We start from the raw sequence: 22,920 nt of genomic DNA, 5'->3' as shown, positions 1-22,920 counted from the left end.
AAAGCCCACATATTGTTATAGACATGCATTTGTCAGGTCTGTCTTTAGCTTCTTTTTATATTCAACCTTTCTGGGTCACTTTTTGAATCTCTTTAACATCTAACCTGAGGGTCTTTTATTACAAAATTTAGTTTATATTGACACAGCATAAAATATTGTGTTTTCCATGTTCCATGTGTTTGCTTTTTGAGATGTTCAAATTACAGTTTCCATCTATGACCTCAATCAAGACATTTACCAATGCAGGACTGCAATTTTCTCAAACATAAAAGTAAGTGCTGAGTAATAGAAGATTCTTAAGGTCCCTTTCTCCCCTAATGTTCAATGGCAAAAGAAATCTTCATTATCATTAGGGCAGGTTCAGCTCAGATCTGAATATTTTCTTAAAGATTTTAACAAAATGGATTTGAAAAAAGGAAAATCTATCTAGTCCTTTCTTTAGTTCTATTGTTAAATATAAAGAAATAACAATATTTAAAAGCCATTTTTGCAGTTCAGAAATATGCTGTTTTGATGAATGCTAACATGAAAGCTACATTTCAAATCATAAACCAGCAAACACAGAAGTTCATACATTCTATATATTAGAAAATTATGTTATACATGTAAAAACGTTCCCCTAAACAACATTTAAGCTTTCTACATTTGCTTACTTTTTATTCTTTTCCATTTCCGTTTTAAAATGTTGATTATGACTACTAAACTTAATTCACTAATGGATCAAGACTGGAAGTTTGAAAACATTCATTCAGATAGCTTATCAGCTACTCCATTCGGCAGAATTCAGAAGGCATTTTGTGACTCTAAAAAAAAATAAATGAAAGAAAGTCCCTGGCCAGGAAATACATTACTCTGTATAAGAAACACATGAAAGGGCCACCTAGGTGGCTCAGTTGGTTAAGCATTCAACTTTGGCTCAGGTCATGATCTCTGAGCCCCACATGGGGCTCTGTGCTGACAGTTTACAGCCTGGAGCGTGCCTCAGATTCTGTGTGTGTGTCTCTCTCTGCCCTTTGCCTAATCTCTCTCTCTGTCTCTCTCTAAAAAATAAATAAACATTAAAAAGTATTTAAAAAAGACACATGAAAAATGCTTACCGCTTGTTACAGTGGAGATCATAAATAGGTGTTTTAAACTGAATAGACTTGACCATCTCACCAGTACGAAGTGAATATAGATCTACACAACAGTAAGGTGGACTTGTGCTTAAAAAAAAAAAAAGACAAAAGCCATTATATTTTTAAATGTGGAAGGGCCAGTAAACTCTACATTTTCTTATTAACATAGCCTTAAAACTCCTAAATAACATAATGCAAGGAAATTGAACTATTAAAAATATGATATATCCAATCAGCTCATTTCATTAATACAAAATTAAGGGAAGAAAATGAAACTCATTCAACCAAATTATTACTATACAAACGAATGTAAGATTATCTCAATAAATACAGAAAAGTATTTGATAAAATTAAAAACCTGTTCATAAGAAATATTTGATTAATCTGATAACATATAGCAATCTTAAAACTAATAAAAACTATCAATCATATAAAATGGTAAAACATTAAAAACCTTCACCCTAAAATCAGGAACTAGACAAGAATACTCATTATTACCAAATTTAGTCAACATAGTATGGAAGGTCTATGCATAAGGCAAGAAAAGAAATTACTGTAAGGAAGAGATAAAGCTGTCATTATTTGCCAAGAATTTGCCTATGTTAAGTATGAAATCCAGTAAGACAAATCTGTACGTCAAAAAACACATAAAGACAACCCCACAATAAAGACAAACCATTAATATATAGGTTAGTACATGAATTAATTGGTAATATGGATTGTTAATTCGCTGACATGTCAGTTTACCCAGGTCACTAGGTACAACAGCACGAATATTTTATACATTAAGGACAAACCATTATAAAGTGAGTATCAAACATATATATTGAATATGTGAGTATGTCAAATACTTTGGAATAAATCTAAGTAAAAATTTTGCCATATTTATACAAAAAGAAACAAAAACAAACAAAAATAAACTGAAGTATATACCACAGGCTGACAGACTTTAGAACCTGAAACAGTTCAACCCTAATACAAAATTGACCAGCATGAGACCTCATTTTAAATGTACATAAACATACATTCCACATGCTCAGACTATATTGGACACGCATAGTAATCAAGACCCTGGGTTCTTGACTCTAGAACAGATTCATGTTTCTACCTTAAGAAGGTAGGAAAAGAAGAACAAGGTAAATCCAATAAAAGTGCAATGAGGGAATAAATAATAAAATACAACATGAAATCAATTAATTGAAACTGGAGTAAGCAAAAGAAAAAAAATATATGAAACCTAGTTTTCTGAAACCAATCTAAACCAATCTGCAAAGAAACAAATAATTTGACTATTCCAGTATCCATAAAAGAAACTGAACTCACAATTTAAAACTTCTCACAGAGAATTCTTTTAAAAATGGCTCATTTGTAAATCCTATTAATCATTTAAACAAAAATGTTTAGATATCCTACAAAAACACTTTCAGAAGGCACAAAAGGAGTAACGTCTCAATTTATTTTATGAAGCAAAAACACATGATTACAAAAGTAAGGAAATACTTTGCAAGTAACTACAGATACATTTCTAGATCTGTATATCTCATGACTAGACATAAAAATTCTTCAACAAAATATTGACAAATCAAATCCAGCAATACAAAATGAGATGAGGTGTATCCCAGGAATAAAAGGTTGTTGGATAGAAGAGAACTTCAAACTGCTAAAGAACATCTACAAAAACCCAAAGATTTAAAAATAAAAACTTTCACCAAAAGATCAAGAATAAGGCAAACTTATCTGCTCTTACCACTCTCATTTAACAATAACAAGCTAATCTTTAAATATTTATGAAAATTTACAAAGCATGATTAGTGACCTTATATGCATGAAACATTATTAAACTACAACAATTAAGATAATAGAAGATGCCACCTCACTTCTGTTTGAATGACTCTTATCAAAAATGTAAGAAGTAAGAGTTGGCAAGGATGTGAAGAAAAGGGAAATCTTGTGCGTTGATGGTGGGAATGTAAATTGGAGCAATCACTATGGAAAACAGTATGGAGGCTCCTCAAGAAGTTAAAGCCAAGAAACAGACTCTTACCTGTACAACAGAAGCTGATGGTTGCCAGAGGGGAAGTGAGTGGGGGTATGTGAAATAGGTAAAGGGGATTAAGAAGTGCACTTGTGATGAGCACCGGGTGTTGTATGGAAGTGTTGAATCACTAAATTCTACACCTAAAACTACTATCACTCTGTATGTTAACTGAAATTTAAATGAAAAAACAATTTTGAAGTAAAAACTATCATATGATCCAGCAATTCTTCCTCTTGGTATTATCAACAACAACAACAAGAAAGACTTACTCAAGGGGCACATGGGTGGCTTGATGGGTTAAGAATCCGACTCTGATTGTAAATGACGGGAAATAATTGCATATGTTAAAAAAATAAATTGTATAAAAAAAAAGAATCCAACTCTGATTTTGGCACAGGTCATGATCTCACGGTTTGTGGGTTCAATTCCTGCATCGAGCTCTGCGCCAGAGCATAGAGCCTGCTTAGGATTCTGTCTCCCTCGATCTGCCTCTCTCCCGCTTGCTCCCTATCTCCCCCAATATAAATAAACATAAAACTTAAAATAATAATAATAATAATAATAATAAAAGATACACTATGCACTGCCATGTTCATTGCAGCACCATTTACAACAGTCAAGACATGGAAGCAACCTGGGTCCGTCAATGGATAAGTGGGTAGAGAAAATGTGGTAGATACAGATATACGTATACAATAGAATATTATTTAGGCATTGTTTAAAAAAGGAAATCTTGCCATTTGTGACATCTATACACCTTGAGGGCATTATGCTGAGTGATATGATCTCACCTATATGTGGAATTTTAAAAAACAAAAAAGCTGAATTAATCAATACAGAGAACAGACTGTACTTGCCAGAGATAAGGGGTTGGCAAAATGGGAGATCGTCAAAAAGAACAAACACCCAGTTAGAAGATTAATAAGTCCTATAGATACAATGTACAGCATGGTGACTATAGTTAACAATACTGTGTTATATATTTTAAAGTTCCTAAGAGAGTAGATCTAAAAATTTCTCACTGAAAGTGAAATACAGTAACTGGTGACAAACATTAACCAGACTTACTGTGGTGATCATTTTGCAGTATATACAAATACCAAATCATTACATTGTACACCTGAAACTAATAAAATGTCATATGGCAAGTATATCTCAACTTAAGGGGGAAAAAAGGGTATTATGATACTGGTCTGACTACAGACACACAGGTCAAGGGAACAGAACAGAGCATCCATAAATAAACTCACATGTATGACCAAACGATTTTCATCAAAGGTGCCATATAATTAAGTGATGAAGGATAGTTTTTGAACAATGCTGCTATTAAAAATTAGATATTTGTGTGGAAGGAATTAAACTTTCCCCTAACTTACATATAAAAAATAACTCATATTGGATCACAGTCTAAGAACATAAGAACCAAAAGATTCTAGAACAAAATACAGATAAAATATATCTTTTTTTGTTTTATTTATTTATTTATTTATTTGCAGGGGGAGAGATAAAGATTGAGGAACAGAGAAAATCCCAAGCAGGCTCTGTACTAAAATTCAGCACAGAGCCCAACATGGAGCTTAAACTCATGAATCATGACCTGAGCCAAAATCAAGAGTCGGATACTTCACCAACTGTGTCATCTAGGCACCCCTTGATAAAATCTATTTGTTTAATGTTTATTTATTTTTGAGAGAGAAAGAGAGAGATATAGAGAGGCAGAGCATGAGTGGGGGAGGGGCAGAGAGGAAGACAGAATCTGAAACAGGTTCCAGGCCCCGAACTGTCAGCACAGAGCCTGACATTGGGCTCGAACTTACAAACCATGAGATCATGACCTGAGCTGAAGTAAGCCACTTAACCAACTAAGCCACCCAGGCGCCCCAAAACCTATTTTTAAACAAGAAAAAGAAAGCATGAACACAGGTATAATTGACAACACAAAATTATCAAAACAAATTTTATTTTTTAATTGACATTAAAAAATGAACAAGCAAGCCTCTTATGATGAGAAAATATTTTCAAAAGACACATCTGACAAAGGGTTTGTACCCAGAACATAAAAAGAACTCTTATCATTCAATAATAATGATACATACATTTTTTTAATGGCCATAATACTGACTCTACCAAGGAAATAGAGAGCAACTAAACACCTGAAAAATGCTGAAAATCATGGAAATACAAATTAAAACCACTAAACCACTAAGGGATACCAGTACACTCATTAGGATGGCTAAAATTTAAGACTGGTAATGTAAGAATGCAAAGTAAATAGTGTCATACATTTCTGTTAGGAATGCAAAATGGTATACTCACTTTGAAAAATAGTTTAGCTGCTTTTTATACACTGAACATACCCTTACCATATGTCACATCTAGGTTATTTGTTATTCATAATAACAAAACACTTAAATGTAAAATCAATAAGTTACTTACCATACACTGTGATATATTGAGGTAAGGGAATATTATTCAGCATTTAAAAAAATAAGTTATCCATACATAAATGAATCTTAAAACCATTAGGAAGTGAGGGGGGAGCCAAATATATAAGTCTACACACCGCATGAGTCCCTTTCAATAAAAAGCTACAAAGGTAAAACATAATTATAGGAAGTAGATCAGTGGTTGTCAGGGGAACAGAAAGTGGCAAGTGCCATGAGAAAATTTGGGGGATAAGAATCGTCTTGATCATGGAGAGTACTTACACAACTGTATACAACTGGCAAAACTGGAGTGGGAGGAAATCAAGTAAAACCTAAACTTCAATCTCCAAAATTGACACAAGGCAAAAATTCTTTTCTTAATGTTCCCAACTAATTAATCCAGTCCTCTGCTGAGAAGCACTGAGTTAATAATGAATGAAATCGAACATTTTGCCAGACCAACTAGGAAGAAAAAAACAGCTTGTCACCTTCGATTAGCAGCTCACTATAGCCAAGGTACACTAGAAACTTGAATTCTGATCATTTCACTGGCATCCATACTGTGTCACAAGTGAGATTCTTCGTGCAGAAAATCTCCCATAGAAATGGACAAAACAAATGCTATGAAGGCTCAATTTAAAGTTAACCAAACAAGGGGCACATGGGTGGCTCAGTCGGTTAAGCATCTAAGCGTCTGGCCTCGGCTCAGGTCATGATCTCACAGTTCGTGGATTCAAGCCCCGCATCAGGCTCTGTGCTGACAGATTCTGTATCTCCCTCTCTCTCTGACCCTCCCCTGCTCGCACTGTCTCTCTCTGTCTCTCAAAAATAAAAATTAAAAAAAAAAGTTAACCAAACAAGACTTGGTAGATTTGAAAAATCTATTTATATGGGGGGGGGGGGAGCCTCTTATTTAATGCCTAATAGAAAAAAGATAATTCTTTTAAAACAAGAGTTTTCAGAAAGTCACACATTCATAAAGGAGTCATGCTATCTGCCAGTAACATAGTTGTGTATATGCCTGACAGATCCTTTTGTTCTCTATTTTCTCTCTTTTTAAAAGCCTTGACTATTTCCCTGGGACACAGCAAGACAATCGTAATTTTCCTCTTGGGTAGGCTGACGAGAAAGCTTTCCATAACAGCAGCAGTATGCATGCCCCAAAATAGAAAGGATACATATTAAACGCAAATATACAGACATGAAGCAAGCTTCTCCTCTGCACTCTGGTATACACCAAACAGTGCTACAAGAAAGTTGTATACAGAATGAGTTTTCATTAGATTTCTAGAGCTTAAATGGAGTAACATTTTTATACGTTTGTGTCTGACATTTAAACATATAGCTATGACTTGACTTTACAATAAACCTAATTAATTCTTTAAGGATAAAAGTTCCTTAAAATGTTGAGACCCAAAACGTTCCTTAAAAAGTTCCTAGAAATATTGAGACCCAAAAGTAGAATGTAACTGAATATACTACGAGCAAATACAGAGCTCAGAAGAAAAAGCAGGAATGATGTAATTTTTATTATTAAATGGTTGGTTCAGGAACTCTAACTTGTGAACACAGCACCTCTGTCTTACCAATACAGACAGCAACGTGCCTAGTATAAAGTTATATTGGACTTTTTATGATAAATACAAAATAGACATGAACACAAATTGTCCTTAACTGACCTTTTCTTTACCTAAGTCACCTGTTTTTTGGTGAGAAACCAAGAACATAAGTTGAAAATTTTTGTAGCTGAATAATCTGTTACCTACTGTACCTGTGACCTATACCCATAGGGGAAAGTATTAAGCTTTTATTTGAGAGGGAAAAGTCCTTCCACAGCCAATGGTATGATATGTACACAGTTCATTCATTTCAGTGAAGTGTACTGACTAGAACTACCTAGAGAGCAAATTTTTTAAAAAGCGTCCATTATTGAAAATGCAATGGTTAAATTAACCAATAAGGAACTACAAAAAAATTAAACTGGATTTCTTAAAAGGAAAATATTGAAAATATTATAAATACAGAAGATAAAAACCAACAAGAAAATACTAAACATGTCCATCTAAATATTTTGCCTCCTTCAGTATTTTTTACTTTCTATGTAATACTTTTCATTGCATTAAAAATTTTTAATATAATTATGTTTAATATTTTTTTATTTTTAGAGTTTTTGCTTCACAGCAAAATTGAGTAGAAGGTACAGAGAGATTTTCCATATGCCCCTCTCTCCATTCATGCACAGACCACCCTTTATCAACATCCCCCACCAGAATGGAATGTTTGCTACAATCGATGAACCTACAATGACTTATAATCACCCAACGTCCACAGCTTACATTTGGGTTCACTCTTGGTGTTGTACATTCTATGGGTTTGAAAAAATCTATAATGACATATATCCAACATTATAGTATCATATAGAATAGATTCACTATCCTAAAATTCCTATAAGCTCTGCCCATTCAGCCTTCCTTCACCCCTAATTCCTGGCAAACATGAATCTTTTCACTATCTCCATACTTTTGCTTTTTCTACAGAGTAGAGTTGAAATCATATAGGATGTGGCCTTTTCAGATTGGCTTCTTTAACTTAGTAATATGCATTAACTTTCCCCATTTCGTTTTATGGCTTGATAGTTAATTTTAGTCCTGATTACCATTCCATTACTTGAGTGTTCCACAGTTTATTTCTCCATTCATCTACTGAAGGATATCTGATTGCTTCATGTTCTAGCAATTATAAATAAAACAAATATAAACATCTATGTGCACTTTTTTTGTGCAAATTTAAGTTTTCAACTCCTTTAGGTAAATACCAAGCAAGACAATTCATGGATTGTATGGTATGAGTTTAGCTTTGTATGAAATTGCCAAACTGTCTATCAAAGTGGTTTTACCATTTTGCATTCCCACCAGAAATAAATGAGAGTTCCTGTTGCTCCACAACCTTACCAGCATTTGATGCTGTCAGTTTTCTGAATTTGGGCCATTGTAAGAGGTATGTAGTAATATCCCATTGTTGTTTTAATTTGAATTTCCCTGATGACAATAAGATAAGGAGCATATTTCCATTTGTTCATTTGACATCTATATATTGTGTTTTAGGCCCTTTGCCCAATTTTAAATCAGGTTGCTCATTTTCTTATTGTTGGGTTTTAAGAGGTCTCTGTATATTTTGAATAACTGTTTTGTCCCAGTCACTGTTTTGTATTCTTATTCTATTGATAGTGTTTTTGAAGAGCAGAAGTATTTAATTTTAATGATGTCCAATTTTTGTTCAGAAAATTGACTCAGTGAAGCATAGAATAACCTCAGAAACATTTCCAGAATGAAGAGGAAATGAATAAAAGGAATGAAATGAAAAACAACAGATAAAAATAACAACATAAAAATTCAATTTATGGAAATACATATTATTGAAGAAACTGTCTCAAGACAATAGCATCAATCCCTACCTGATAGTTTCCAGCCTGCCAGCCTACCCTCTTTATTTCTTAACCGTCAGTCCCGATAATCACATAAGCCAATTCCTTTAAATGAAAAATTATGTTGAATCACTATTCTGTACACCTAAAACTAACATAACACTTGTATGTCTGTTAATTATAACATAACACTTATAGTTTATTAATTATAACAAAATTAAAATAAAGTAAATTTTTAAAGAAAAGAAAACTCATGTGTGTGGGTATGGGTACGTAAACTGAATAATATACTGTGTAATCCAGTATATACTACACATGCCCAGAACTGGATGTGTGCTCAGAAAAGAACTTCAAGGACACTAGACTTGCATCTCTGGCTGGGCCTTTGACTCTGCACAAGCTGGAGGTGAAGGCTAAGGCAGAATTATAGATGGCATAACTACAACTCATGGACTGTCCCAGCTCAGTACCAATTTGCAAAAGTTAGAGTATTTATTTTTTCATTTTGGTGTCAGCCATTTAAACAAACCTCTTTCAGGTCACTGGCTGACTGCCAAGATAATAGAGATTTCAGTAATAACATAAGACAACAGACATACAAAAAGTGTGAAAAAGCCACTAAACAATGGGTAGATGCAGGCAAAACCAGCATACTCTGGGGAGGGGACAACCTGATGTTCAGATTACCATTTTACAATATCCAAATGTCCACTGATGAACAAAAAAATCCAAGGCATAAAAATGAACAGGAAGGCATGGCCTATTCATAGAAAATAAGTTGAGGGAGGGGTGCTTGGATGGCTCAGTAGGTTAAGCATGCGACTTCAGCTCAGGTCATGATCTTGCTGTCTGTGAGTTCAAGCCTACTTCAGGCTCTGTGCTGACACAGCTCAGGATTCTATATCTTTCGCTCTCTGCCCCTCCCCCCCCCTCTCTTTCTCTCTCAAAAATAAACATTTTTTAAAAAAAAAGAAAATAGGGGCACCTGGGTGGCTCAGTCAGTTAAGCGTCCGATTTTGGCTCAGGTTATGATCTCACAGTTTGTGAGTTCAAGCCCTGTGTCAGGCTCTGTGCTGACAGCTCAGATCCCAGAGCCTGCTTCAGATTCTGTGTCTCCCTCTCTCTCTGTCCCTCCCCAGCTCATGCTCTAAAGTAAATAAACATCTCTCAAAAATAAACATTAAAAAAATTTTAATAAAATAAATTGAAAGAAACTAACAGGAAACCAAGATATTGTACCCCTCACCATACGAAGAAATCAACTGACAAATATTATGCTCAGAGAGTTAAAAGAAACTACAAGAGAGAAAAATGAACAAATTGTGAATATCAATAAAGATCTAGAAATTATGAAAAAGGAATCATGTAGAAATAATGGAACTGAAAAGTACAATAATTAAAATAGAAAACACACTAAACTTGAAAAGGAAGGAAGGAAGGAAGAAAGAAAATGGCTTTTGAGATGACTAATACTTACCAAATGCCTATTCTGAGCCAGACACTTCACATGGGTGATATTATTTATTCTTAACAGTAATCCTGTGATCAATGTGTTAATATGATCTCCATTTTTCAGAAAAAGAAGCTGAGGCTTGGAGAAGTTGAGTAACTTGCTAAGATCATACAGCTAGTAAGTGGTTTCAAATCCAGTTCCATTGGATTCCAGAGGCTGAATTCTCATGCTGGGCTAGAATTTCTCACAGTCGGGAATTCAAATAGTGAAAACAAGCCCAGCTGGAACTTGGTTGTGGTTTTTTTTTTAAGTTTTTTTAAACATTTATTTATTTTTGAGAGACAGAGACAGAGACAGAGAGAGAGAGAGAGAGAGAGAGAGAGAGAGATCATGAGCAGGGGAGGGGCAGAGAAAGAGGGACACGCAGAATCTGAACCAGGCTCCAGGCTCTGAGCTGTCAGCACAGAGCTCAACGCAGGGCTCGAATCCACGAACTGCGAGATCATGACCTGAGCTGAAGTCAGATGCTTAACCGACTGAGCCACCCAGGCACCCCCTAGCTGGAACTTTAAAAAGAAGGGAGTACAAGGTAGTGAGGAGGACACCATTAAACTAGCTGACAAGAGAGTGCAACTTGGGAAGGGAAGCTGTTGTGACCAAATCACATGATCATGACTCAAATAGAATGATGGAAGGTACTGTGTGCTTAGGTGATGGAGGGAGGGCAAAGAACCAGTTCAGTGACTACAAGGATGATGGAGACAGCGTGGAAGAATGATGCCATTAGAGATGAAGAATGCTATGTGGAAAGCGGCATGTGCTGGTCTGTGGCTTCTGTGAGTTTACAAAGGCTAGCTCTTCTATCTCTTCCCACCATCTTCTTCAATATTTTGTTGATTTCCGATTTTACAAAACCCATCAGAGTCCCGACTGCACAGTTTTATTCTCCTCCTGGTCATTCAAATACAATTTATATTAAATTTAAATCTGTTTTTAAACATTCTCCCCAGCAGTTCTGGGTTTCACTGGGACAAAATCAGGTAATAACGTGGGGAGGGGGTGTATCTGTGCCCACATAGGTCCCTGCTTATTTCTCTTTGGTTTCAAAGATCTCTATTGATAGGGAAATTACATTCAAGAATGCTCAGTTCTAATGCATGTGATATTACATGCTTGAGACGTTTTAATAATGATGATTCACATATATCAAACATTTAAAAATGACTTTAAGGTTCAAAAAATTAAATTACATTAAATTTAAAAAATAAAATAGGTAAAGTAAGATAAAGTGAAAAACACACTAAAGGTTTCAAAAGCATATCTGAATATCAGAATAGGCAGAAGACAGAATGTGCCAACTTGAAAATAAGGTAACTGAAATTACACATCAGAGAATAAGATAAGAATGAAGGAAAATGAACACAGCTTATGAGCAAAACTATAAATCAACTAAAGTTAACCAACTTACAGAAGACTCCACCCAACAAAAGAAACATATTCTTCTAAAGTACACATGGAACATTCTATATGATACACCATATGTTAGCCACATAACAAGTCTCAATAAATTTAAAAACAATGAAAACAAGCTTTCTAACCAAAATGGAATGAAATTGCTAATCAAAACCAGAAGGAAAACTGGAAATTCACAAATATGTTGAATTAAACAATAACCTCTTAAACAATCACTTAGCCACAAATATGTGGAATTAAATAATAAACTAACAATCACCACCACATTAACAGAATGAAGGGGGCAGGTAGGGAAGAGTAGGAACACATGATCATCTCAACTGATAAAGAAAAAGCATTTCCCAAAATTCAACATCCCTAAATGATAAAAATACGTAAGAAACTAAGAATAAAAGAAATTTTCCAAATACGATAAAGGTCATTTATGAAACACCCACAGCTGACATACTCAATGGCAAAAGACTAAGTGTTTTCCCCCTAAGATCAGGAAAAAGAAAAGGATGCCTACTTTTAACACTGCTCTTCAACACCGTATTGAAAGATCTGGCAAAAGCAACTGGGCAAGAAAATGAAATTAAAAGCTTCTAAATTGGAAAAGAAGTTTTATTAACTTCTCTATTCACAGACCACATGACCTACCACATACAAAATTCCAAAGGATCCACAAAAATAATACTAGAACTGATAAATTCAGGAAAGCTGCAGGGTACAAGATCAAACATATAAACCAGTAATTATCCATCCAAAAGAGAAATTAAGAAAAAGCAGTTCCACTAACAATAGCAATGCATCTCTATCAAAATTCCAAAGGTTTTTTTTTTTTTCAGAAATGAAAAGCAAGTAGAAATGCAAGAGGCCCCAAAAAGCTAAACAATAATGAGGAAGAACTTGGCAGACTCACATTTCCCAATTGCAAAATTTACAACAAAGTGATTTTAATCAAAACACTGGAATAGTGACATAATATTAGAGAGATAAACCAATGGAACAGAATTAGGATTCCAGAAACAAACACATACCTTTACGATCAATTAGTTTTTGAGAGAAATGCCAAATCTGTTCAATGGGGGCAAATAAGAATATCTTCAAGAAATGGGCTGGGTAAACTGAAAGTCCATGTGCAAAAGACTAAAGTTGGACTCCTATCTTACATCATATATAAAACTTAACTAAAAGTAAGAACCTAAATATAAGAATAAAACTATAAATTCTTAGAGAAGGAAAAAAAAGATAAATCTTTGTGACCTTGGATTAGGCAATATTCTTAAGATACAAAACTAAAAGTACACAACAAAAGAAAAAACAGATAAGTTGATTTATATCAATATTTGTGCACAAAACTTTTGTGCATCAAAGGGTATTATCAAGCAGCATCTGGATAACTCAGACAGTGGGGCATCTGCCTCTTGATTTTGGTTCAGATCATGATTTCACAGTTCGGGACTTCAAGCCCCACAGTGGGCTCTGTGCTGACAGTGTGGAGTCTGCCTGAGATTCTCTCTCCTTCTCTCTCTGCCCCTCCCCTGCTCGCACACATGCTCTCTCTCAAAAATAAATAAACGTTTTTTTAAAAGGGGGGTGTTAACAAGAAAGTGAAAAGACAACCTAAAAAAAAAAATGAGACAATATTTGCGAATCAGAAATCAGATAAGGGTCTAGTATCCAGAATATGTTGAAGTTTTACTACTCACCAACAAAAAGACAACCCCATTTCCAAAAAGCTAAGGATATAATCAGACATTTCTCCAAAGAAGACAGAGAGATGGCCAACAAATATATGAAAAGATGATTAACGTCATTAGTCATTAAAGAAATGCAAATCAAAACCACAATGAGGTACCACTTCACACCCACTAGATTGGTGATAATAAAACAACTGAAAAAGAGCAGGCACCCACAAGGATGTAGAGAAAGTGAAATCTTGGTCTACTGCTGGTAGGAACGTAAAACAGTACAGCCTCCATGGAAAACAGTTTGATGGCTCTAGACATAGAATTATCATATGACCCTTTAATTCCACTGCTAGGTGGTGTATTTCCATGAGAAACAAAAGCATATGTTCATAGAAATACATGAACATTCACATCAGCATTATTCATAACAAAGCAGAAACAACCCATTCATCCCATAACTGATGAAAGCATAAACAAACTGTGGTATACACATATGATATAATATTATTTGGCCTTAAAATAATGAAGTTCCAATTATATGACATTCTGGAAAAGGCAAATTTACAGAAACAATAAAAAAGATCTGTGCTTGCCAGAAGTTAGGGGAAGAGTAAGGGCAGAACACATAGGATTTTTAGGGCGGTGAAAACTACTCTGCTTGATACAATAATCGCAGATACATGCCATTATCCAGTCTGACAGTCAGTGGGGACATTTATGTGTATATATTCAACCATATTGTTAGAAGAAGTTGATAAATAACTAGAAAAGGAAAACATACAGAACAGAAAAATGGATGGAACCTTGGGAAACAATGACATTTCAAAAATATTATATTTTCATGCTTTATTAAAATTATTTATTTTCAAGTCTCCAATATACTGTGATCTTGTTCAAGTCACTAATGACATATTATTCATTTTTCATGCCCTCATCATATGCCTACAACATAGTATACCATCAATAAATATTTTTGAAAGAGTAATCAGAGTGAATGAAGGAAAAACAAGATGTTCAGAAAAGGAGTGTTAATGAGCAGTGCCCACAACTAGGACTCTCAGCGTGAGGATTTGTGCTGTTTCATTGTACCACACTCAAAGGTTACAAACTTAAGAAGCTATCTACCTTGCCGTAGTAATCTTCTTAAACATTTTTGATCATTTATTTCTGTTTCAGAAACTTTCAAAGACACCCACTGTTGCAGAAAAAAGTTCAGCTTTTCATCTAAGCACATAAAGCCCTTCATGATATAGACTCAATTTTTTAAATACTTGACACTCTCTCCTTTCTTTATTTTTTCAGAGAGTGTATGAGGAGAGGGGCAGAGGAAGGGAGGAGTATGCGGGGGGAAGTAAAATTTTAAGCAGGCTCCATGCTCAGTGTGGAGCTGGATGCAAAGCTTGATCCCATGACCCTGGGATCATGACCTAGCCAAGATGGAGAGTCAGATGTTCAACCAACTGAGTCACCCAGGCTCCCTGACACTCTCTTCTTTCAACTTGTACTCTACCCCATGTACAATTAGTGCCTTTCTTTTTTTTCTTTATTTTTTACTCATGGTCTCTATCTGCCTCATTCTATTCCAGCCCCAACTCCATACACCTAACTCTAAAACATTCTTTAGAATGAGCATAATAACATACTCCTAGCTTGAAGTACTTGCTTCTTTTTCGAAAGCTCATGAAACTGCCAGACAATACAAGGATCTACCAGCCATAACTGACTTCCGGAGAAATGTCCTACTAACCATGATTAGTCGGCAGTTTTAAAAGGCCATCCTCTTTGCGAAGGCCCTCCCCTTATACCAGAGGACGTATCTGGCATAAGAACAAGCCACCTATGGGTAGCTGTATCCATACAGAGATATACCACGGCACCTGAAAAAGGGAAAAAAAAAGGGGGGGGGAACCATTTTCAGAGAAAATGCAGGGAGAAGAGCATTTATAGGTGATGGTGGAACATCCTAACACCTCATATATCACGTATTTAAAATGGCTGAAGAGCAATAACATTATAAAGCAATTTGGAAGTAAACAATGAACAAAATATAGTGTCAAAATTAGATTTTAAGAATGATGGAAGAGAATTATTGCCTTTTATCATTTCATTACTTTATTCATTTGATAAATTTAATTAGTTATCTCTGTGCTGGGTATTCTGAATAAAAAGATGTGGGGTGCCTGGTGGCTCAGTCGGTTAAGCATCTGACTTTGGCTCAGGTCTCACAGTCCGTGGGTTCGAGCCCCACGTCAGGCTGGGGCCTGGGGCCCGTTCAGATTCTGTGTCTCCCTCTGTCTCTGCCCTTCCCCTGCTCACTCTCTGTCTCTCTCTCTCTCTCTAAGTAAAAAATAGACATAACAAAATTTTTTTTTAAAAAAAGGGCCAAAGATCTTTTCCCTCATTGAATACATTCTAGTAGATGAAGACAAACATTAACGCATTAATAAGTGAAATAAACCAAATGATATGTATTGGTGAATAGTATGAATAAAGAAAACACAGTAGGTTAAAAGAATAAGGACAGGGGATAAAAGGCTACGCACCACTGCCTACAGTGTCTTATGAGGATGAGAGAGTAAGATTGAGAAAATACCTATCCTGGGGGTACTGGTTTCTCCTGAGGACTAGTATAAACCTGTAACGGGCACCATCTGTCATGACGGTCACAAGGGATATAATGGCAACATAACTAAGAGTGCAGGGAGAAGAGCAAGAGAGCGCATCTTGCCTGGAGTATGGAGATAAGATTTCCTCTTCACTGAACAGTCATACAGACACTAGGGAGCGAGGAATTATGTATTTTAAGCCAACTTTTTTTTAAATGAATACTACATAAAACAACAATAAAAAAGGCATATAAAAATTAATAATGCTAATAGAATACAAAGATCAAATTAAGGGAGTATTATTAGGAAATTCTGTCTTTTGAATGAAAGCCAGGCTGTAGATATGGAGGAATTAATTTTCAATAAAATGGCGGAATCCAAGAATATAAAAGAAAGAGCCTAGAAACTGGACACCAGAGTCGGAATAAAAAAAAAGAGAGAAAGAAGAGGAGAATACCCTAAACATCAATAATAAAACAGAAAAGTGGAGAAAGAACTATATACCACCATCAGAGGTCAAACAGAATCCCTACTCCACAGAGTATGTGAAATATTGGGAAGTAGAGGGAAAATGGCTTAGCACTAGCTATGGTCAGGGTTCTCAACAGAAAGTTGAAAAAACTTGCTTTAGCACACCTTCTATTTTCTATCATCATACAGGCAGTTGGTACCTTCGCCCCAAAAGTTAACACCAGAGTAACAGGAGCCAATACCACGACATATGACATGTTATGAAGTAGCATTCTTAACATTATCAATGATTATAAGATTCTTAATAAATTTATCAAATAATGTATGGCTGTCCACTACCAACAACTGAAATGAAATTCCATTGCAATCAAAAAGGGAGGTGGGGGGAGGGGAACAGGTTAAGTCGGTGATTAGGAGTGCACTTGTGAGGAGCACCAGACATTGTGGGTAAGTGTTGAATCACAAATTCAGTACACCGGAAACTAGCATTACCCTATATGTTAACTAACTGGAATTTAAAAAATTAAAAAGCAACTTCTATTTTAAAAGGTTATTACCCAATGATCTGTGGTTAGAGAGTTGTAGGATTTACCTATCACTCACTTCTTTTAAAAAATAATATTAATCAAATAAATAGTTCCAAAGAAGAAAAGTTAAGAAGTATAGGAAAAAAATATGAAAAACATTGAAAAACTAAAATATACACTGAAGGATCTAGGTCACTAGCAGCTATTTTAAGTTTTATACTTATTTTCAAATAAAGATAACTGAAGTAAACACATGAAGAAGAGTGTACAATTTGATTAATTCTAAGGTGAATTCATGGTGAATTTTCATAAGGTAGATATACATACGTACACAGATAGAAAAATAAATTTCCAGTATCTCAGAAATGTTCCTCATGCCTCATAAGTTACCATTACCAGTCCCCAGCCTCTCAAAGGCCTCTCCTTGGTGGTGTGATTAAGTAACTAAGCAGCGATGTGGGAAAAGCCCAGGAAGCGCAGAGAGCCTCCAGCACACAGCCAACAGTACGTTAGAGCCCTCAACCCTAAATCTACAAAAGAAATGAACCTGATTAAATTTAGAAATGGACTCTCTCCCAATGAAGCCTGCAGATAAAAACCCAATTCCATGGATCTTGACAGCAGCCTTTGTAAGTCCCCACATTAAGGACCCATTTAGTTGTGCCTGGACTGCCCATCCATAGAAGCCATGAGATAGTAAGTGTCTGTGGTCTTACGACGCTAAGTCTGTCATCATTTCTTACACAGCAATAGATCACCAACATAGACCTTCTCCTTCTTTTGCTCACAGTGATCTCTAGATACAGTACAATCCCGAAGACCAGTAGGATGTTTAACGGAAATATAAAAGTTAAATACTTCTGCCATTGCATGACTTCAAAATAACAGGCTGTCTTTTCACGCAACTGTATTTAAAGATTAAATTTCAATAATGTAACCAGAGTTATGATTTACTACTTAAAGTAGAATATGAACAATTACATTAAACCAATGCATATTTAAATATTTTTTTTCAATTTTATCAGTATAAACCATTCTAAAACTAATCTGAGTGGACCTCCATTTTTCAGGTTCTTCTATAACATACTAACATTGTCAGTAGCCTAACCTACTTTTATTAAGACAACAGAGACAGTTTCCAAAATAAAACTGGAAAACTATTGAGCATTAAGCACTTTTAATCAAAAAGTTATTTTAATTTTCTAAAGTTATATCAATAAATTGTTCTTAATAAACTGAGGTCATGCAGTTAAAAGATTTGGCCTAATATACATAACCACACCCTTTGGCTGAGTGATAATCAGAACTCTAAATTTATTACTTCAGAATCATTTTATATACAAATAATACCATACATGTTATAAACATGGGAAAACATTCTGACACTGTGTTTCAGATTCAACGATTACAACATAAGGAAAAAGTCAACAATATGGTGAAGCCTAGTCAAATGAACCACTAAAAGAGTACTATATTGGTCAAAGAACAGGAATTAAATGGGGCGCCTGGGTGGCTCAGTTGGATAAGCGCCCAACTTCAGCTCATGTCATGATCTCACAGTTTGTGGGTTTGAGCCCTTCATCGGGCTCTGTGATGACAGCTCAGAGCCTGGATCCTGCTACGGATTCTGTGTGTGTGTCTCTCTCTCTCCGCCCCTCTCCCACTTCCACTCTTTCTCAAAAATAAACATTAAAAAAAAAAAAAACAGGAATTCAATTAAGATTTTTAGGTCTGTACAGTTAAGTATTCCTGTTGGAAGTACATCTTTCCATGGAAGAATCAATAATACCTTCCCATATAAAAAACTAGGTTATCAGCATCTAAAAAATGAGGAATGACATAGGTAGGTATCTTGGGCTTTTTGTGAAGACTTAGTAGGTTGACTATTTTAGAAAGGTTTTTTTTTTATGTTTTTTTATTTATTTTTGAGAGACAGAGAGAGACAGCATGAGCAGGGGAGGGTCAAAGAGAGAGAGATACAGAATTCAAAGCAGGCTCCAGGTTCTGAGCTAGATGTCACACAGAGCCCAATGCAGGGCTTGAACCTATGAACTGTGAGATCATGACCTGAGCCGAAGCCAGACACTTAACCAACTCAGCCACCCAGGCGCCCCTAGCATGTTTTTAAATAATGTATGAACAGGGGTGCCTTGGTAGCTCAGTCGGTTAAGCATCTGATTCTTGGTTTCAGCTCAGGTCGTGATCTCGTTGTTCAAGAGTTCGAGCCCTGCATTGGGCCGTGGGTTGATGGCACTGATAGAGTTATCAGCACAGAGTCTCTTGGAATTCTCTCTCTCTCCCCCTCCACTGCTTATACTCACTCAGGCTCATACTCTCGCTCTCCCTCTCTCAAAATAAACATTTAAAAACTTTTTAAAAATAATGTATGAACAAATGATGATGGCAACCTTACACTTTATCTTTGAAATTTGAAGACTGCCTAAAAATGGTGTATTAGATACAAAACTATCTATTGTGCCTGATGGAAACAATAATTACACATAATATAGTATTAAACTCCTAAGCTCAATTTTACAAATCTATCAAAAATACTTAAAATCTGAGTCAGAGAATCTACTTTCAATTTTTATAACAATACATTTTTTTGTTTATTTTCATGTATTTTATTAGAATCATAGCCATTTCTTACCATGGACAATGTTTTCAAAATAGGTTTTTTTTTTGTAATGCAATACAATGAGCATCATGTTAAAGCAATGCGAAATATGGCTTTTATGATTTGAAAATTCTAAACATTAATACCATTTTCCTTTACAAAGACTTCTATTATTTATATTCGTGATATTTAACAGATTGAACCAAAATTAAGAAAAGCGGAACAAAGTATTGGAGAAAGTGACATTTTCCAAGAATGTGCATGTATAAACTGAAACACAAAATAGCAAAGACATTTTAAATCTACCACAAATTGCAAGAAGCATGGAAACACTTATTTTTAAATGGGAAAAAGCTGCACAACCTTCAACATGTGTTACTGAATCTAATCCTTTAAATGTAAGAGGAAAATTTTTGATAGTATTACATTAGTTGTATTCTTATTCAGCTCCTAAAGAACAAAAGCCAGTTGGTCACGTTTTTTTATTAAGTAATTAAAAAGAAAAGCAAAGAAATGGAAACTTAACCATATTAAAAAGCTAAATTTGTGATTAGCCTAGTTAATAACATTTTTCTTTTGTAAAGTGCTGAATAAACACTGGGCAATGAAACCTTCGGACACTCCCATACATTGAGAGAAGGGTATTAATGATGCTTTTACACGGGGTGGTGATCATGCAGGGAGGAATAACATCTCCACATAAAAAGAGGAGGTAATGTCAGAATTAGGGCTGCAAATCAGATATTCCTTCAAGGTGACCCTCATCTCACATACCACCAGGAGGCAGTCAAAGGCATCAGACCTGGTATTTTTTTAAAGAAGTTTCTATTATTTATACTTAAATGCAAGGATGAGTTAGAATACTTTCAAGGAGATTTTAAATAATCAGCTTTTTTTTTTTAATTTACATCCTAGTTAGTTAGCATATAGTGCAACAATGATTTCAGGAGTAGAGTCCTTAATGTTCCTTACCCATTTAACCATCACCCCCTTCCACAATCCCTCCAGCAACCCTCTGTTCTCTGTATTTAAGAGTCTCTTATGTTTTGTCCCCTTCCTGCTTTTATATCGTTTCTCTTTCCTTATGGTCATCTGTTCTGTGTCTTAAAGTCCTCATATGAGTGAAGTCATATGATCTTTGCCTTTCTCTGACTAATTTCGCTTAGCATGATACCCTCTCGTTCCATCCACGTAACTGCAAGTAGCAAGGTTTCGTTCTTGTTGATTGCCAAGTAATACTCCATTATATGTCTATACCACATCTTCTTTATCCATTCATCCACTGATGGATAGCTGGGCTCTTTCCATACTTTGGCCATTGTCAATAGCGCTGCTATAAACATTGAGGCGCATGTGTCCCTTCAAAATAGCACACTTGTATTCCTTGGATAAATACCTAGTAGTGCAATTGCTGGGTCATAGGGTAGATCGATTTATAAGTTTTTGAAGAACTTCCATACTGTTTTCTAGAGTGGCTGCACCAGTTTGCATTCCCACCAGCAGTAATCAGCTGGTTTTTTAAAAAAGAGAATAAAATAAGAATATAAGGAAATATGTTTAAAATACCACAGTGAAAACCAAATACAAGGGAAACTCAAATCTTGGAAAAGATATTACAGGAAACAAGTCTTCAGTTTATTTCACATATTCATATATGAATAATAGAAGCATATATATATAATTTATATATTTACAATACTATTTTCAACTATGCCTACACAATCTTTGTCCCCTAAAAACCATTAAAAAACTTAGTACTTAAAATTTTATTTAGAAAACATTTTCAAAAATTTTAGTGTGTAGTAGGGGCGCCTGGGTGGCTCAGTCAGTTAAGTGTCTGAATTCGGCTCAGGTCAGGATCTCACAGTTTATGTGTTTGAGCCCCACATTAGGCTCTGTGCTGATAGTTCTCTGCTTCAGATACTGTCGCTCCCTCTCTCTCTCTATCTCTTCCCCACTTGTGTTCCATCTCTCTTTCTCTCTCTCTCTAAAATAAACAAACATATGGGGCACCTGGGTGGCTCAGTTAAGTGTCCAACTTCAGTTCAGGTCATGATCTCACGGTTCATGAGTTTGAGCCCCACATCCAGCTCTGTGCTGACAGCTCAAAGCCTGGAATCTGTCTTCAGATTCTGTGTGTATCTCTCTCTCTGACCCTCCCCTGCTCACACTGTCTCTCTCTCTCTCTCTAAAATATATAAAAACATTTAAAAAAATTTTAATAAATAAGCAAAAATTTTTTTTTAATTTTGAGTGTCTAGTAGAGATCAACAAACTACATCCTAAATCCAACCCTACTTCTACTTTCACTGGAACACAGCTACACTTCTTTATGAATGTATGTATGTATTTTTTTCAAAGGCTGAGTTCAGTAGTTGCCGCAGAAACCACGCAATCGACTAAGCTTAAAACATTTTGTAGGGGTACATGGGTGGCTCAGTTGGTTGAGCGTCCAACTTTAGCTCAGGCCATGATCTCGCAGTTCATGGGTTCAAGCCCCATGTCAGGATCTGAGTGCTGGAGCCAGCTTCAGAATGTGTCTCCTTCACTCTCTCTCTGCTCCTTTCCCACTTGTGCTCTCTCTCAAAACTAAACATTAAAAAAAAAATGGGGGGGGGGGCACCTGGGTGGCTCAGTCGGTTAGGCATCTGACTCTTGATTTCAGCTCAGGTCATGATCTCACAGTTTGTGAGTTCAAGCCATGCATCGGGCTCTGCCCTGACAGTACAGACCCTGCTTAGGATTCTCTGTCTCCCTCTCTCTCTGGCCCTCCCCCAGCCTCAAAATAAACAAATATTTTTAAAAGAAAGAGTTTAATATGACAAAAAAATTTTACTGTTACATGAAATAAAATGTTTCATGGAATGTTTCAGTAATAAAATTACTGTTATAGAATAAAATCTATAGTTTTTATTCTAATGTAATTTAGCTGCTTTTACACAGTCTTTTTCAACAGTCTTAAATTACTTGCTTCAGTTGTTGTGGGAGAATATGAGGTAAGGTTGAGTTCCTGAAATATCGGAATGCTACAATGATATATTTTGGGACTCACCATTCTGATATTTAATACTTCCTTTCACTGCACTACTTCACT

General features: G+C 35.5%; 1 protein-coding gene across 1 annotated transcript in view; it reads right to left on the bottom strand.

Moving 5' to 3' along the window:
- BCAS3 (BCAS3 microtubule associated cell migration factor) overlaps positions 1–22,920 on the bottom strand; it is a 594,659-nt gene that overhangs the window by 448,102 nt on the left and 123,637 nt on the right. Inside the window, exon 10 of the mRNA XM_029926997.1 lies at positions 1,098–1,205. Within this exon, the coding sequence (XP_029782857.1) occupies positions 1,098–1,205 (108 nt within the window). The remainder of the gene's footprint in view (positions 1–1,097; positions 1,206–22,920) is intronic.

Source organism: Suricata suricatta, chromosome 17 (assembly GCF_006229205.1).
Source record: "Suricata suricatta isolate VVHF042 chromosome 17, meerkat_22Aug2017_6uvM2_HiC, whole genome shotgun sequence".
Taxonomy (NCBI): Eukaryota; Metazoa; Chordata; class Mammalia; order Carnivora; family Herpestidae; genus Suricata; species Suricata suricatta.
Note: the sequence above shows the minus strand (reverse complement) of the source record. Positions and strands in the feature narration are given on the sequence as shown.